General features: G+C 43.0%; 1 protein-coding gene across 10 annotated transcripts; it reads right to left on the minus strand.

Annotated features, from left to right (window-relative positions):
• Positions 1 to 709: 709 nt before the first annotated feature.
• On the minus strand, positions 710 to 16,369 carry EPCIP (exosomal polycystin 1 interacting protein). 10 transcript variants are annotated; one of them, XM_075171491.1, is made up of 3 exons: positions 16,209 to 16,369; positions 5,326 to 5,501; positions 710 to 4,945 (listed from the first exon to the last, which is right to left on the minus strand). In XM_075171491.1, the coding sequence occupies exon 3, from the start codon at positions 3,696 to 3,698 to the stop codon at positions 3,024 to 3,026; it is 675 nt and encodes a 224-aa protein (XP_075027592.1). In that variant the 5' UTR covers positions 3,699 to 4,945; positions 5,326 to 5,501; positions 16,209 to 16,369; the 3' UTR covers positions 710 to 3,023. The 10 variants fall into 10 exon arrangements, with proteins under 10 accessions (XP_075027592.1, XP_075027582.1, XP_075027550.1 ...); XM_075171481.1 differs by having other exon boundaries at positions 15,956 to 16,369; XM_075171449.1 differs by having other exon boundaries at positions 5,326 to 7,572; positions 15,956 to 16,369.
• Positions 16,370 to 16,965: the final 596 nt, after the last annotated feature.

The raw sequence follows: 16,965 nt of genomic DNA on the forward strand, positions 1-16,965 counted from the left end.
TACATGGAGAATGAAGCCATTGTGTATATAAATATTAATTGCTATAAATAGATAATCAAATGCCATAGGGTGTTGAGTGTGGTTAAGTGTGAGTATCTTACACTGAGATTTAACACAGATTCACAAACTCACGTAATTATTTCTGCAGAGTGATGCTTAACATACCACTGTGTGTAGTTTACATGCAGACAAAAGAAACCTCTGCCAACAGCATTAATAAAACTCACAAATATATGTGGTATATGTTTTGTATGCATTGCTCTGAAGAAATTCTGCAAGCTTCTAATGCAGTACTTTCATATGGCAAAGCCATATAAAATTGAAATTGGGAGAATCAGGTTCTTGGTATCTGCTGGAGAAGAACAGGGGAGTTGAAAGATCACTGCAATATTGGTGCCGTGGATTTCTGCTGCATATGTAATTGAGAGGAGGATTTTTTCCTGATTCCAGGAAAAACTCTGCAGTGCTTACTTGGGCACAGGAATAAAAGGTCTTTTACGTCAGCCTTATTCAGAACACTACAGTGGCAAAAGTAACTGAAACTATAATTTGCAGTGTTAGAAAGCCCATGGATTTGTCAATCTCATGGTTTCTTTCCAACAAGGCCAGAATACATACATTCTCAGTTACTGCTGCACGTGTGAATTTTGAACACTAACAGCAGCCAACCACTGCTGTCATGGCAATGTGGAAGTACGGTGTTATTCAGCACATTTTTTACTAGAGGGCAGCAGAGCTTCAGTTAGTGAATTCGCTGAAGATCATTTAGGTTTGATTTTCCCAGCTTTTAAGAGAGGGTTAGTAACATTTAGAAATCAATATATTTGTGTGTGCCAGCTCTATTTTTATTTTTTTTTTTACAACACCATCCTGTGCAGGATTAGTGACTAGCCAGTTTGTGAAGGCAAGGTTAGTACTCTCGCACAGATAGTCGGAGCATGGGATTCCTGGGCAGACAATATGAATTATTTGCCTGTGTCTCTAATATATTCTAGGCATGTAACGTGCTCAGAACACCCCCCACCCCCGCTACCAATCTGTCAGCCCAGCTCCAGCTCCTAACCGTTTTGTAACCTGTGACACAAATCGTGAGAGGTATCACTAGAAATATTTGTGATTTGGGGAGAAGGCTTATGCTTTGTTGCCAAGGTGATGACAAAGGAGACAACATCTTTACAACAGCTGATTTAATAGTTCTCTGGCTGAGTTAAATCGAGTTCAATTCCCAGCCTTCAAACACCTGTGTGCTTAAGTCTGTTAGTTTGAAATTGCAAATAGAGCCTATTAATTCAGTAGTTACTGCATTGATTTCAGTGGGAAAGCTCACAGTAATGGAAGGTGTGCATGTATTTAAGTATTCTGAAAAATTAAGTTTTGTTTCCTAGCAAAACTGCTCCATCATTGATTACAGTTATAGAAAAAGTCTTTCTTTAAAGTTGTTGAAGCAAATTCATTGGTTCCTCAGAATCTTGATAGCCATTCCCCTCAGTACACATATTTTATCCCAGTTTCATGTAATCCTTTGCTGGCAATGCAAGACTTAGTACTTGCTATTCCAAAGCCTTTAATGTACTATATGGATGGATCCTGGCCTTAATCGTCTCTCATAGAATGCAAATCCTGCAGACATGGGCAAGGAGCTATATAAATAGTCCCAACGTATGTTTTTGAGGGGATGGCAATCTTTCTTCTGCAACGCGTCTGAAAAATGTTTGCGACATGTCTACCAGAAGCCTCGCCTCCCTTATCAGACAGGAGTCATTGGATGAGGTCTTTCTCCTTTCTCATAGGGGAGAACATGAGCAGAGCTTGTCATTATCACAAAAGATGAAGTCAAGTTCTCTGCATTTGGGGAAATTGTGGGCGTCAGCACACCCAATGTGCAAGAGACAGTCCTTTCCCTGGGAAAAACACCGTTGTGAGATGGTGTCTCATCTGTCAGGTAGCCTCTTGCCCAGCGCTTTCCCATGATGTGCCGCGGCTTGGCAGAGAACACAGCTTCCTGGTCATCCCCCAAACACACCTTTGGTTGTGTTCTGAGGTTGGAGGTTTCCTGTGTAGCCCGTCCCTGCTTTCGTCAGAGGCTGCGTCACCCAGCCCCAGCAGAGGGTTCCCAGCTCTGACCGAGTATCAGAGGGCAAGGACAGCTCAGCTCTCCCAGTTTGAGTAACCTGTAACCACCTTGCACCCCTTGAACCTGACAGCAGTGGGCTGTATTGACAGGAGCACAGCCAGTAGATGGAGGGAAGGGATTATTCCCCTTGCCCCGGCACCTACTAGACTGCATACAGAGTACTGCATGCAGTTTTGGCCCCCTCAGTGCAAGAAGGATATGGATCAGCTGAAGTGGTCCAGTGGAGAGCCACCAAGATGGTCAGGGGCTGATGCATGTGACTGTGAGAAAAGTGTGAGGGAACTGGGCTTGCTCAGCCTGGAGAAGGGAAGGCTGGGGTTAATACGTGGAAAAAAGTTTCCCCATGAGGACAGGCAGGCAGTGGAGTAGGTTGCCCAATGAGGTTGTACAGGCTCCACCCTTGGGGGTTTTTGGGACCCGACTGCAGAAAACCCTGAGCTGCCTGGTCTGGTCCCAGAGGTGGCCCTGCTTGGGGCAGGGGGTTGGACTGGAGACCTCCCAAGCTGCTATCTAACCTCAGTGATTCTCTGTGAGGCTCAGGTTCTTCTACAACTGGAGGTACATGCTTATGTCTTTTTCTGTCTGAGGCACAACCCTAAAACAGAATTTATCTGCAGATTTCAATTCTTAGCTTACAGTATATAAAAAGAATTTGTACCGATGCTTTCTAAAACCGTCATTTCACATTTTCTTTGTTCTTTAAGAAAACATTTACTGAATTAGTCTAATGAGTCTGTCTTACTTTAAACACCTCCTTGTAGAGTGCTATCACAGTCACAACTGTCCATCCCATCACAGCTCCTCCTGGCCAAACCAAACAGACTTAAAGAAGTCCCATCTCTCTCTTAGCAGTTTGCCATGCCTTTGACTACTGAATATGTTAAATAACTCAGTAAATGAATGTCACAACATAGCTTTTGTTATCTGAGGTTGAGAAAACATCAGAGTACAGCAGGCTGGGAAAGTGCTCCGTGATACTAGAGACGTTTTCCACACTGTACGACTTCAGCAAAGAATATCCATTGAAAAGCGAGGTATCCAGAAAAGAAATATATACAAGCATTTGCCTGTCTTTGTTGTGCACCGCAAGCGAGTCTTCTCTTTCGTGGTTGCTGCTGCTGTAGATGGTTACACTCTGCTCTGGAAATCGTCCCTTGACCTTGTTTACCTGGAGCTTTCGAAGTCCCCAAATGGCCAAGTATTCTGTTGGGAGAGGAGTGGTGCCACAGAAGGACAGCTTCAAATCCCAAACCCTTGTGAAGTTGAGGAGCATCTCCAGTACAGAGATGTCTGTGAACCAAATGGTCAGGTGGCTATTGTAGGTAGTTTTTTCCATGGTAGAAGGCAGCACCGTTTTGCAATTGCACATCAAGTTTGCCAGGCAGTAATCACAATCGCGGATATCCGCTGAGCAGCTGCAGTTGCGAATTGTGTTTTCCTTGGTGAAAATTAGCGTATGGTTCTTCTGACGTCTCACAAAACTGCCAGTGGCGCGTATGCCAAGGAAGCCAGCCAAAATGAGAGCCAGCCAAAAGGAGAAAGCAGAGAAGGCTGTTTGCTTCATTAGTACTGGTGCCAAGCTGCCAAGTGTCTCCTCCTTTTACTCAGTGAGTTATATCACTTGGCTTTACCTACTGAGGAAAAACAATTTCTTTATTATACTAAAGACCATGCAACGGTTACTGTTACTTTGCTTTTCCCACTCATTATCTGTCTCATCTATTCAGAACCATACTGCAGTTTTGCAGGTTGCCCTGCATTAGAGGGGAAGCACAGCTACACTGATTCAGAAAAATGAATTGTGACTCATGTTTGGGATTCTTCTTTCACTCCTCTTTTGCTCTAAATGGTTTCATCTGCTTATGGGACAGCTTGGACACCCTCTGGTCTCTCCAGGCATCTCCTCAGCCTGCCCAGTGTGAAGGTAAGGGCAGGACTCCTCCTGCTCATTTCTCCTTTCTGCTTTCTCTTTTTCCGCTTCCCAACAGATAGGGGTGACAAATGACCCTGTTCCCCACTTGACTGAGTGAGGCAGTCTGATAAGGGCTAAAGACAAGTGTTTTGTTTTACACCTGAATTGCTAAGGGTTGTGATAACCTTCCCTTTAAACTGAGTGTGGGATATACTGGGCAAAGGGAAAGAAAGAAAGGGTGGTTAAAGGCAGAAGCACTGCTGGACGCAGCACATATCCTTCTGAGCTATGTGGTATGCTGATAAAACCTGCTTTTGATCCATATGAAGCTATGACTGCTCCAGCCTTAGCCTGTAAGTTTTGGGGACCAAGGACCATCTCTCACTGTTGTCTCTGCACAGCAACTAGCACAGGATAGATCCTGGCTTTGTTGGTTGCTCTCCCCCCTGTCATTTACCCTGGCAAAACAAAGTATCACCTCATGCATGCTTATGACAATGGAGCAAGGTTCCATCCCAGACATGCTCCACCTCAAATGGTAGGGAGCATGTTTGGTGGGGACTCTTGGATTCTCAGCTGCCAGCCCTTTGGTTTTCAGAGCAGGGTTGGATCTTACCAGGAGCATCTGGGTTCTCCTGGCATATTATTAGATGATGGTACAAGCAACAATGCAGAATGTCATTTGTCAACACAAATTGTAAGATGTTGGAAAGTTTGTCTGATTTGACTGTAATTGTTTTGAAGCACCAAGAGACATTAGAGCCAAATTTTGACCAAAGGTGGCAGGTCCTAGTGAAGGCAGCAGTAGGGCATGCACTGGGCAGAATTTGGTCCTTAGCATGTGAAAAGATTGATCCATGTCTGGAATGCATGTCTCCAGCACCTCAGAAAACATACACCTACAGTTTTGGAGAAACATACCAGATAAACAGGAAAATAAAAAAACACAAATTGTTTTTGTCTGTTATTCAATCTTAGAATCATAGAATCATAGAATCATTAAGGTTGGAAAAGACCTCTAAGATCATCGAGTCCAACCGTCAACCCAACACCACCATGCCCACTAAACCATGTCCCTAAGTGCCTCATCTACACATCTTTTAAATACCTCCAGGGATGGTGACTCAACCACTTCCCTGGGCAGCCTGTTCTAAGGCCTGACCACTCTTTCAATAAAGAAATTTTTCCTAATGTCCAATCTAAACCTCCCTTGGCGCAACTTGAGGCCATTTCCTCTCGTCCTATCACTTGTTACGTGGGAGAAGAGACCAACACCCACCTTGCTACAACCTCCTTTCAGGGAGTTGTAGGACGCGATGAGGTCTCCCCTCAGCCTTCTCTTCTCCAGGCCAAACAACCCCAGTTCCCTCAGCCGCTCCTCATAAGACTTGTGCACCAGGCCCTTCACCAGCTTCATTGCCCTTCTCTTCCATCATTAGATAGTGGAATCTTCTGCTATAAATTCCATGGTCATTTAACGGACAATTAAAGGAAAGTGTCTTTAGAAGCACACTAAAGTTCTCTTTCTCATTAGCACTATCATATGCATGGTAGTTTACCAGGTATGTGATTTAGATCTAAATGTTTTAAGCTCAATTCCTGCTGAAAATTGAAGTGAGAGTGTTCTTTGACTAATATTAAATTTTTAAAAACCCACAAAACTGCATCTTGACAGAATAGTTTGTGTCCTACTTTCCACATTTCTCACATATAGAGGATATAATCCTCTAGTCCACATTTTTTCTTTGAAGTTTGGTCTCTTGTCAGTGAATCTGTAGAAACTGTGTTGGTTCGTAAATGACCAGGACTTTGCCATCCATGGGAAAAGGAAGAAAAGGGAAAGTTATGTGCGCATGGCAGAAAAATCTGCACATAAGAAATGGTGGACTCTGGGCCAGACATTACCACCAGATCCTTTCCAGGAATGAGATCTTTAGCTTGTAATAGACAGCTGCATGAAAACATCAGCTCATTGCTTAACAGGAGTAGAAAAGTAATTAAATTGTTAAGATGTAATAGGAAAATGATGGAAAAAAAGGGACAGTGCTGTTGAGCTACTGCATAAATCACTTGTTTGCTGACACTTGCCTATGGTGTGCAGTTCAGATCCCACCATTTCAGAAAGGATACCACAGGACTGGAGTTTAGAGAAGAGCAACAACAGTGACGAGGTATGGAAGGGCTTCCCTTTAAGTAAGGTGGGACTAGGTAAAGTAGGACTCTATGTGGGAAAAGAGATGGTTGAAGCAGGATATGGTGGTGACCTATAACAGGACAGATAACATGGAGATAGTGGGTGAAGATCAGTTTTTCACTGCTTCTTCCAAGAACAATAGCAAGACATCTCAAATAAAACCAGCAGGGTCACAGCTGACTTGTTGATCTTTAGCAAAGGATGTTGGGGGTGTGAAAAGTTTTCACAAATTCAAGGCAGGACTGGATAAGTTCAGTGAGGAGAAGTCCACTGGGGTTATCATGTACACAGGCACCACACCTGGCTACAGAAGGCCCTGTGCTGAAAATAATTGGAGGCAAAGAAAGTTTTAGCAGTAAGTATCACATGTTCTTGTCCTATTCAGAATCTCTTTTATGCACCTTCTTACGGCTGCACATGGAGATGGCTACTTGACTAGATGGATCTTTGGTCTGACAGATTATGGCCATTCTTATACAAGACCTATATAGTGTAAATGTACGCAAACTGACTCAAACGTGATTTAATTCTGTAGGCACTCCCTGAATTTAGTATGTTGTTTTCTCATATGAAGGATACAGACATTTTAATGCTTAAATCAAATATTTAATCCATGTTGTGGAACATACCAGAAATACCAGTCCAGCTGTTGGCTAATATTTAACTTCAAAGGTCAGACTTATCCAAGCTGTAGCTGTTCTGGTATCATTTCTGCTAGATTAGGTCTCCAGTATCTAAGCATCTAATCATGCATCACAATGAAAATCCTATTACTAAACCTCCATACGGTGCTTATTTTTCTCAGCCCTTAACTATGGCTAACAGGTTGTGATAAATCAGAAAACTGTAATATCACCACTGTTTCACAACTCAATGAAATTATTTGGATTTATCTGTTTTGGAGGTAATATTTGCAAGAAGAATTCCTAGACGATGTTAACAATATGAGTTTGAACTAAGTAAAAAAGATTTTAATTGATGACTCAGCAGTTCTGCATTTCAAACTCCCACCTGCGTCAAAAGGGGTGATACTGCTCTATCCACATAACATGTGAGGACTTAATAGTCATAAAACATTAGAATAGAATACTTGGATGCATCCTCATTAGTTTTAACTCTTTATTCCTTTTCATATTTTTTTTCAGTACCTGGAGAGTGGAGGGCCTTTAGTTCTCTGCTGTCTTGCAGACAACCAAAGAAAATTCTCTTTCAGGTTTAGCTTAGCTGATAGCATTTGGACTCTGCCCATCAAAATCGAAATAAAATTCTAGATCTTGGCATTCATTCCAGGAAATGTTATCTCCAGAAATACTTGCTATCCTCTTCTGCTCCCTGCAACGCAGAAACATTCCTGTCAATTCAGTTCTCGGTATTTAGTGTCTGTGTGGCTTTGGTGAGTGATATGCAAGCAGTGAAATATATGCTGCAGGTTGTCTGTCCGTGAAGTGTCAGTCACCTGCAATGCACCTTTACTTAAGCTACCAATTATCTACAGAAAAATGTGCATTATATGGCTCTTAATCAAATTACTTTGCTCTCTGCACTGGTTAAGGCTTGGAAAAAGGTTGGCTTTAATTTTAAGGGGTGGGGGAAGCTGCCTTGCAAGGAAGAAGCGAGTTAAAACATAGAGAAAACTTAACCGCACTAGCTTGATGACTCTGAGTTGTATCTGTTTGAATTATTACTGCTGTCAAGGCACCATTAGGAGGGAGGGAGTCACAACCGAGCAAGAGGTTCTTTTCGCTAAAAGTCTGAGGAGAAGTCTTTAGCTTGTCTTCTCTAGGAGTGGCTCAAAAGAGTCTGAGTTCCAGTAAGGAAGATAAAGAAGAATGTGAAGCAAAAGTTGCAGACATGGCAGTTGAGGGACAGGACTTTGCTAGGGCAGAAGATGTGGGGAAAAGAAAGAGGATCAAAGGAGAGCATGGGTCTGAAAAACAGAGTTATTTTCAAAAATCTTCCTCCTTTGCAGAGATTCCTTATATTTTGGATTATTTGTAATGCAAAGATGCCTTCAGTTGGGCTCTTGGAGATACACAAAAGCCCTTTATTGTAATACTGGCATTAAGCTGAAAGAAAATATGGGATGATTCTCTTACCTATTGTGGGTCTATGTTCTCCATCATCTCCAAGTTTACAAAGAACCACAGAGTATCTGCAGAAAACTGGAGAATTTGGGCTGTGGGATACATCTTTCCACCATGCTCTCGCTCTGAGCATTACCCACTTCCACTAACAGAGATAATTTATCCATTGAGCTCACTAAAATATTTTTAGATGTAACCTATAGAAACCCAAAGAATGCATCAGATCGTGCTAAATGTCAAGAATTTCCATACAATTTTCTAGGAAATATTTGTGGGTATGCCACCTTCTCTTCCCTAATTTTCAAATCAAGCTTAGCTAGACTTCCAATATAATCACTGCATATTCAGAGACTGAGCAACAGTCTCATCATATGCATTTAATGCACATATTCATACGTGATCAACTAGTTCTGCAGCCTTCTTCCTTGATTATGGCTAGGAGACAGCATTTCAGTGATAAAACAACCCAACAGACTCAGTCTATGTCTTACTCTTCTACTATGCTACCAACTTTATCATACAGTTATGAAGAAAACATCTATGGGTGTTGTTTCCACTTAAAACTTTTTAAATCTATAGCTATTTAAAGACTCATCTGCCTGACACAATGAATTTTACAACTTGTTTCCATAAGCCATTTGAAGTTTCCTTGCATAACATAGCATAGCAGGCATAGCAGTCCTGCAAAAATCATATAAGCATTTTTCAGCTTTCCAGTTTGTACTAGAAGATTGCTGAACTCAGGAAACAAGAATGGTATTTCAAGTCTGAACTTGGCAAATTATCTGAATGCTCTTCCCTCACAGATGGGTAACCAAAACCTACCTGCTTTTATGTATCTGTTCTGGTGCAAAGAATAACTCCTTTGTCTACAGAAGCTCAAGCTAAGAAGGAGCTGGTCTGCATTTTATTTCCATATAATTGTTCAATTCAGCTGTTCTAGACAGTCATTCTTGTCCAACCTTATACCCAATGTTCATCAGTCCTTTGAAAGTGTCTGGAGTAATAAAAATGGTAACACATTTTCATACCAGAAGTGATTGAACTTGTTCATCAAGTTGCAGTGAGCTGATTGATAAATACATTTTGATTAAAACACAGAATGGCTCTGTATCCTAAATGTGGTATGCACTATAAGAATCTTGTGCTATTGCTGAAGGTTTGGTTTAAACTTCTGAGTAAAAGAATCTAGAGCTCTACGAGGCTGCAAGATGACCACCAGTAGAAGTAATACCACCTTGGGTTCATCTCCTTGTCCAGTGCAGCAAAGAAATAATTTGTCCAAACAGTGGTTTATTCTAACAACATGGTTTCTTCATGGTGGTATTATTTCTACAACATCCCAAACAACTATGTTTCAAATGAGACATAGGTGGGATATAATAACATGCTCTTCACCCAATTGATACTTTTTCTGAGTTGGTCTCATACAGCCAGCTAACAATTACACAGTATTTTGAAATTATGCACTGTGATTGCAACGTTTCCGTTTATCAGTTACTGGTCAGTTTTTGTTACAGCTGCAACCTTCAACAAATCCACCCCCTGCACAGGTAAATTGGAGGTAAAGCCTACTTTCCTTCCCTTTCCATCTTTACATAGTCTGGTTTTGGAAATACAATTAGAAATAGAAAAAACAAGAGGCGAGTAAAACTAGTAGGTCAATAGCTGCTGAGTCATAACCCCCATGCCGTCTTGCTGTCCAGAGTCACAATGCGGTAAGCATTTAGTGTTTGAGAATGAAGTGAAAAATTAAATCAGTGTATGAGAACAACTCAGTGCCTTGAATAGTAATTAGACTGTATTGCCCCAGAGGTCTTTTCTTATGCCTGCTTTTTCTTATGCCTGGGTAAGCAGTCACCCAACTTCACTGAGCAGTGGTAGAGTACCACTACCCCATGGGAATTACTGAGTTGATTCAGTTCTCCTCCAAACAGCTGACGGTGCTTCCCCAGTGGTTACCTGCCAATTACAGCATTAAAACACCTCAGAAAGGTTTTGAAGTGTGGATTTTGGTTTCTATGAATTGAAGAGATATGTCAGTTCAGGTATCAGAAGGCAGAGATTCAGTGATTACAAAAAACGTGCTGATAGAAACTCTTCTGCTGCACGGGCTTTCTGGGAAATGGGGAGGTGGAAGTGGGGTATGTTCAAGATCAAGAGATTCTTAATTGGCCTGAAGATGTTAATCATCAAGAAGGCTTTGGTGATTGGTATCAATCAATCTTCTTGATTTTCATCTGGCATTTAAGCTTCCTGAAGTCCAAAGCTACCATCCAGTTTTCCTCGTAGGCTCCTTTAGAAAAGTCTTCCTTGACATTGAGGGGAAGCTCTTGCATCACCCCAGATTGGAGGACTTTTTGTTATAACCAGATCTGTTTAACTGAATACTTGGAGAACAGGGAAGAAAAGTCAGCTGTAAGCACCAAGAGCAACTCCCTAACAACTGAATAAGTCTATAGTAAAGCATGTCTAGGAGTACCTGGACACAGTACCTAAACCCCAGAGCACAGACTCAGCAGACGCAGGTGGATGAGGAGGACACCACAGCAGCCTGTATGGTGGAACAAGGAGGTAGCTGTGGGCGAAGGAGGCAGCTGTAGAGAGAAGAGGGGGGAAAGGTGGTGATAAAGGGCTTGGTGGAGGAGAGGCAAGTGAAGCCCAGAGATGGGATGGAGGAATGAAGGAGAAGGAAGGAGTAGGAAGCCTTCCTCCACAAATCAGGAAGCTCTTTAATAGGGCAGAACATACAGAAAGAGTACAAAACTGAGGTCCTGGGGAGGGTTTTTTGCTAACTTTACAAGCATCTCTTGGCGGAAAGTAAAAGAAAAGGAACAACATTTCTCTAGAAGAGCCACCCATTCTGCTTCTGCTTTGGCTCCTGATTTGTGTGGTTTATATCCAATCCAATATTTGTTGTTCAGTAATGAGCTGTTCCTTCCATGCAAAAACTGGAGAAAATAGATCCCAGGAGCTACCTCGGAGTCCCTCCAGCCTGTAGTGCTGGCCTGGGACGGAGAAAGGCAGCCACCGCTTTGGAGATGGGATCTGTGCGATAGGGAGGGGAGAAGAGAAGCTGCATTCTCTGCTTAGCAGCAAACAAAAATCCTAATGACTTTAGGGAAATTTTACTTGCTTCTGGCAGCAAAAACTTGCTTCTGAAAAAACAATTTTGAGCGATCTAAATCTAGCAAATCATTTGTTCATTTTTGTCCTGAGTGGGGGGCCTTTCAAGTGAAAATCGGACTAGACATCGATACCAGCAGAAAATTATTCCAGTTTGATGGCTTCAGCCATGCATGTTTTTAGATGTGTATTCTCTTTCCAGCATTGAAATCCCTGTTTTATTACATGTTATCCCAGAAGTTTTGTCACACAAGATTCCATCCCTGCTCCTTTTTCTTCGCAGGTTTTGATAGCTAAAGGAGATTTTCAGTGCTTATTTAGTAATAGTGTCATTTCAGGTTTCTGAATTTGCTTTGATGATTCCATTAATTTTTTTTTTTTTTGCTAATTGCAGATCTGTGTATTAAAAAAACTGCAAAAAAGCAATAAAAAGCCTTTGACTGTTGTGTGAGAATGCTACTGTCTCAAGGAAAGTTAATCCTATTCAATGGAAGTCCCAAGCCTATACAATTAATTTCTTCACAGGGTGCTTTCTTCCATTCTCTATTCAGAAAAAAACCTAATTAAACCCCCTCATTGATCACTTGTGTTAACATGTGCCTGTGTGAAAGTGCTGTATTAAGCAAAGAGGCGCTTAAATCCATATAATCTTGTGCAGCTTGAGTAATGTGCACAGGATGAATACCAAAACCACCCAATTTAGATCAAAATAGCATGAAAGGCTGGACAATGCCAAAAGCATTTAGAAGAACTACGAAGACTGCCTCTTTCTTTTCTTGTTTGCATGCAGGTATGGGAGGGATGTGTAAAAAAATACATTGCATTTCAGAGTGAAGGTGGCAGCAAGGAGGTAGGTACAGCAGCTTCACTGAGCTGATCTCACCGGGGCCGACGCACTACTCGCCTGCCACGCAGAAACCTCAAAAGGGAGGCAGGGGGAAGAGGGGCGCAGGCAAGCTCCCGTTACTCTAAGGAGCAAAGCACACCCCAGGCTTGCCTTCATCCGCGTACTCTTTCGGTTGTATTTAATACCGGTCTAACCTGTAAAACGGTTGTTGAAAAAGGGGTTTTTAAAGACTGCACAAGGCTACTGTTGGGTGGCTGTGCTGTCTTCGTATCGTGACTAACTGGAGGTTTTTGAAGTGCAATTTCTTTGGCATTTGAAAGAGTAAACTGAAGTTGTCTTTTTTTTTTTTTTTGCTCAAAGATAATGCTAACCATTTGCTTGAAAGCCTATCGGATCTTTGGGAAAAAAAACTTTTATTGTTAAATTGTAACTGAAAAAAATAACATCTCTGGTTTGCAGAGAGGTATGCACATGAGAAAGGGTGAGGTTAGCTTTTAACATCTACTGAACTAAGCAGGTGTTAAAATACAAGATTACAGGAAAATGTAAAATGCAAAGAATCAGTCCCTTGATAAGTCTAGTCTGAGTCTTCACTGCAGAGTAGCTACATTATCTGACCAGAAAGCCCTAGGGAGGCTCAGGCCTTGAGGGAAACAAAATGCTGGATTTGACCTTTTTTACTCTGTGGGAGTTTTAGGAGTTCCCTAAGTGGCCGATGACAGAGAGGGAGGTATTTCGTTTTCCGTCTCTTTGTTTAAACAATTACCATATTTATTTAGTTACTCCACAGATAAATGTAGGAAAATAACTTTGTGATAAAAGCTGATGTTCTGCAGACTTCCAGGCTGCAGCGTGATCCATGCTTGTTGTCAATAACTTGAAAATTGTATTAGTATTTGCTTGTGCAGCAAAGCCTGGGCTGCTGTCATTAGGCTGAGCAGCCAGTGCTGTAGCGGTGGTGCTGTCAAGCGTAGCGGAACAAATTCCTTCCCAGCAATCATAAAAATGCAAGATAAAATGGGCAATTCTGTTGCATTGAACTTGAACAACACACAGACCCTTGAAAATGTTCCCGTATTCAGGTGTACACAGACTCCGGGACAGACAATTCATCTAAAAACACCTCTGCAAAATCGCCAAGCCTGTCCATCTCATGCAAAGCTTCTGTCCATCCCGGAGGCAAATGTTACAGCGGGGAAGGTTGTGACATGTAACTGCAGGGAGGCAGATTAATAGGAGAAAACTCAAGGGAAAGGAGGAAGTCTTGTCCTCCCAAAGAATTGGGAGTGGTGGTACCTCCCTTTTTCCCCCAGATGAAGGTCGCCCTCGGCAGGTCACAGCCTGATTATTCCCAACCCTGAGAGAGTAGAAGGGATGCTTGTGTAAGGCCTTCATTTTCATGCCCTGCTTCACACATGCAGTCTGCCCTTTTCCTAATAAAGAGCCGGGGACCAAGATGAGTGGCAGGATTTGCTTTGCCAGAACAGACCTGGAGCTATTCCAGCTCGGAGGTGTGCATAGTGCATGCTGTCCGGGAAGGCTGACACACACTGATCTGGGTATTCACCTTTGAATTGCACCAGGATAAGCATTTACATAAAAGAAAAGTGAGAAGAAAGTGGTACAAAGCTTTACCAACTCGGGAGGAGAGCACTGTTCTGCACAGCTTTACAAAGCAGCAGCAGATCAAACATACCTTACCCACTCGAGCACCATAGGCGGGATTTGTCATTACACCTGTGTAACTGGATTGAAATCAATGTTATTGATCTACTGAAATGGAAAATCAGAATTTTATTTCTAGCAATGCCATTATGGCAGCGTGCTCCATCCTGCCTGCTAGTACAACCTATGACTACAGGTCCCAGTTTTCTATTCAGTGGTTATGAAGAGTCTCAGAGGGAAGGCATTATAGAAAAACAAGTTTCTTCCTGTTGCTATCTAACCAGGCAGCTATTCCAGCCTGTTGACTGTTTGAAATTTCTCTGCAGCGTCTTCTGCAGCTTTCAGATAACAGAAGCACCAGCAGCTTGAACTCTTGTCCTGATGCTTATGAGAGAGCCCTGTTCCAAAACGGTGTCAGGAATACAAAGTCATGCCCTGGCTTTGTGTTAAAGAGAAACCCGAGTACAGAGTTATATGCTGCACTGTGAAAAGATCCTACTTCTACCCTAAATTATAGATTAGTACTTTTCAATAACTTCCTCGTTCGCTTCTTGAACAATCTAGCCTTTTGCCTTCCGATAGACTAATTTTATTTATTTTTGTAAAAGAGAAGCCTTAGCAAATACAATTTCCTTCAGTACTGCTGGTGACTCTGAATGCACCGAATGTATGTAAGATACAATGTCAGGGGGGTTCTGCTTCCTGTGATTTAAAGTCTGAGTATTAAAAAAAAAAAGCGATACACATGCATAAAGCATGAATTTCTGTGCTCACGAATGCACAAGTGCGTCACATTTTCATACAAGAAGTACTTTTGTAATTGTAAGGTATGTGCAATCAAATCCCTGTTTATTCATCTGTCCTCAGAAAGGGACACCACCTGGGAAGTCAGGTGTCCCAAGGATGGGTGGTCAGCACTGCCTGAAAACCAGAGTTATCCTTGGTGGCTCAAGCTGAGCACTTGAACACTGAGGTACTAAAATTAATTTTAAAACCACTTTTTGAAATTCTCATTTTTTTATGTCAAATCAACTACTCCCTGGAGCAAGCGTACTTACACTGAGTGAAAGAAAGCTTGACTGCAACTTTTTGTCATTATTTCCCAGTGCCCTTTCTAACCGGACCTGGACAAAAGTTCAAGTTAAGCATTACACTAAATTAAAGATTTACCAAGTCCAAAACATAATGCTTACTTCATGAATGAAAATGGTATAAAAAGCGTACTTTAACACTTTATTTTTTATTGTTCAAATCCTAGATTAAGAAAAAAAGATGTAAGAGGAGAAAGCTGCATGATAGAAAGCTGTTATGAAATGTTAATGGTCACTAAGCAGCTGCAGACTGAAACTCTGGAGTAGGGCCTCCTGGTGCCAGGTATCTCGGACAGTGGATGTTGTCATTGCCGTTGAGACTCCAGAGCTATATAGAGATGGTGTATTTACTTTGCTTTGTCCTTACTGTATCCCTGGCTTGATTTATAAATTAAATGGCAGAATATAACACAGGTCTAAAACATGGGTAAATTAAATAGCAGAATAAAACACAGGTCCTAGCTGCTCTTTCCCTGATCCTCCTCTTCCAGTGCTCCTCTCAAGGCAGTTTTAACTGAATAAAATGACCCAACTCCTGTCAGCTGGAATAATTCCCACCAACACTTAAAGATTTGCCTAAAGAAGTAATTGCAAAATGAAGCAAAATCATTCCACCGTTCTTTGCAGTTATTATTCATAGAGCTATTAATTATTACCTAAGGCACACAGATACAGCGTATAAACAATTGCAACATATGAAAGACAAACTGCAGAATCTGTTATTTCACCGTGATTACAAAACCACAAATCTGAAAAAAAAATACCTGCCAGGAAGAGAGGTACTGGCAAGGAAACAATCGTGCTGGAAGAGAAGCGGCCTCATTCATAAAAATACAAGCTATTAAATGTTCCTCTGTTATTTCCCACCCCCTTTTAGAGCCGAAACAAAGACAGCGACTTACTCTTTCTCCAGATGCCGGTGGATGGGTTCGTCACCACCCGGCTTCCCGCTTGGCCGAGCTCGCCGAGGCAGGGATGCTCGGCTGGAGCTGGGAGCGGGGTCAGCCCGCGGGGCAGGCAGCACTGCCTCCTCTCCCACCCGCTGCTGCTCTTTTACGTTTTCGCGGGCCGGCTACCCATGCCGTTCCCCTGACAACTGGGAGAGCGGTCCAAGGTCTACCCCTGTCATTGACGCCACCGCGGCAGGATCCCTACCTGTCTTTGTTACCTCTGCTCCCACGCCGCCGGGTGTGCCCTCCTACACGAAGGGCTCGCCTGGAAATGCGTAGCGGCGACTGACAGCCTCCCTGCTGGCTCTAGGAGGGGAGCTGGGCTGTAGCCGAGCAGCGGGAGCTGGTGACCCGTGTTCGCAGGGGGATGGCCAGCCTGGTGCGCAGGGGGGGAGACGGGACCGCCGGCGTGCCGTGCTCCCCTCCCGGCACTGCGCTGGCCCTCTGCCTGGGGAGCCCCGTGACCGTCCCCGTGGGACCCTGTTCTGCTCTGCCCGCTTCCTGGGGGCTTCGTGTGTGGGTTTAAAACAGAAAAAACCCAGGTCCCGTTCGAAAGCCCACTCGCCCAACTGGAAGGAGTAACTCGTCTTCTTCACACACAGCTATGCAGGCGATGAGGTACAGAGCCAGCTTTTACATCCCCACCTCTTCAGCCATTACTGCTCAGGAGAGGCCTTCTTTTCTCAAGGCTGAACAAGCCCCATTCCCTCTACCTCTCCTCACAAGACATGTGCTCCAGCCTTGACCATCCTGCTGGCTCTCTCCTGACCTTGCCCCAGTTTCTTAATGTCTTTCTTGTACAGCGAATCCCAAAACTACAGGTGTTACTCCAGATGCAAGTAAATGGGGAAAATCCCTTCCCTTGATCTTGGCTGTGCTCCTGTTCAAACAGCCCAGGATGCTCATGGTCCTCTCTGCTACCAGGGCAGGCTGCTGGCCGACGCTCAGCTTGCTGTCAGCCC

This window comes from Calonectris borealis, chromosome 1 (genome assembly GCF_964195595.1).
Source record: "Calonectris borealis chromosome 1, bCalBor7.hap1.2, whole genome shotgun sequence".
NCBI classification, from domain to species: Eukaryota; Metazoa; Chordata; class Aves; order Procellariiformes; family Procellariidae; genus Calonectris; species Calonectris borealis.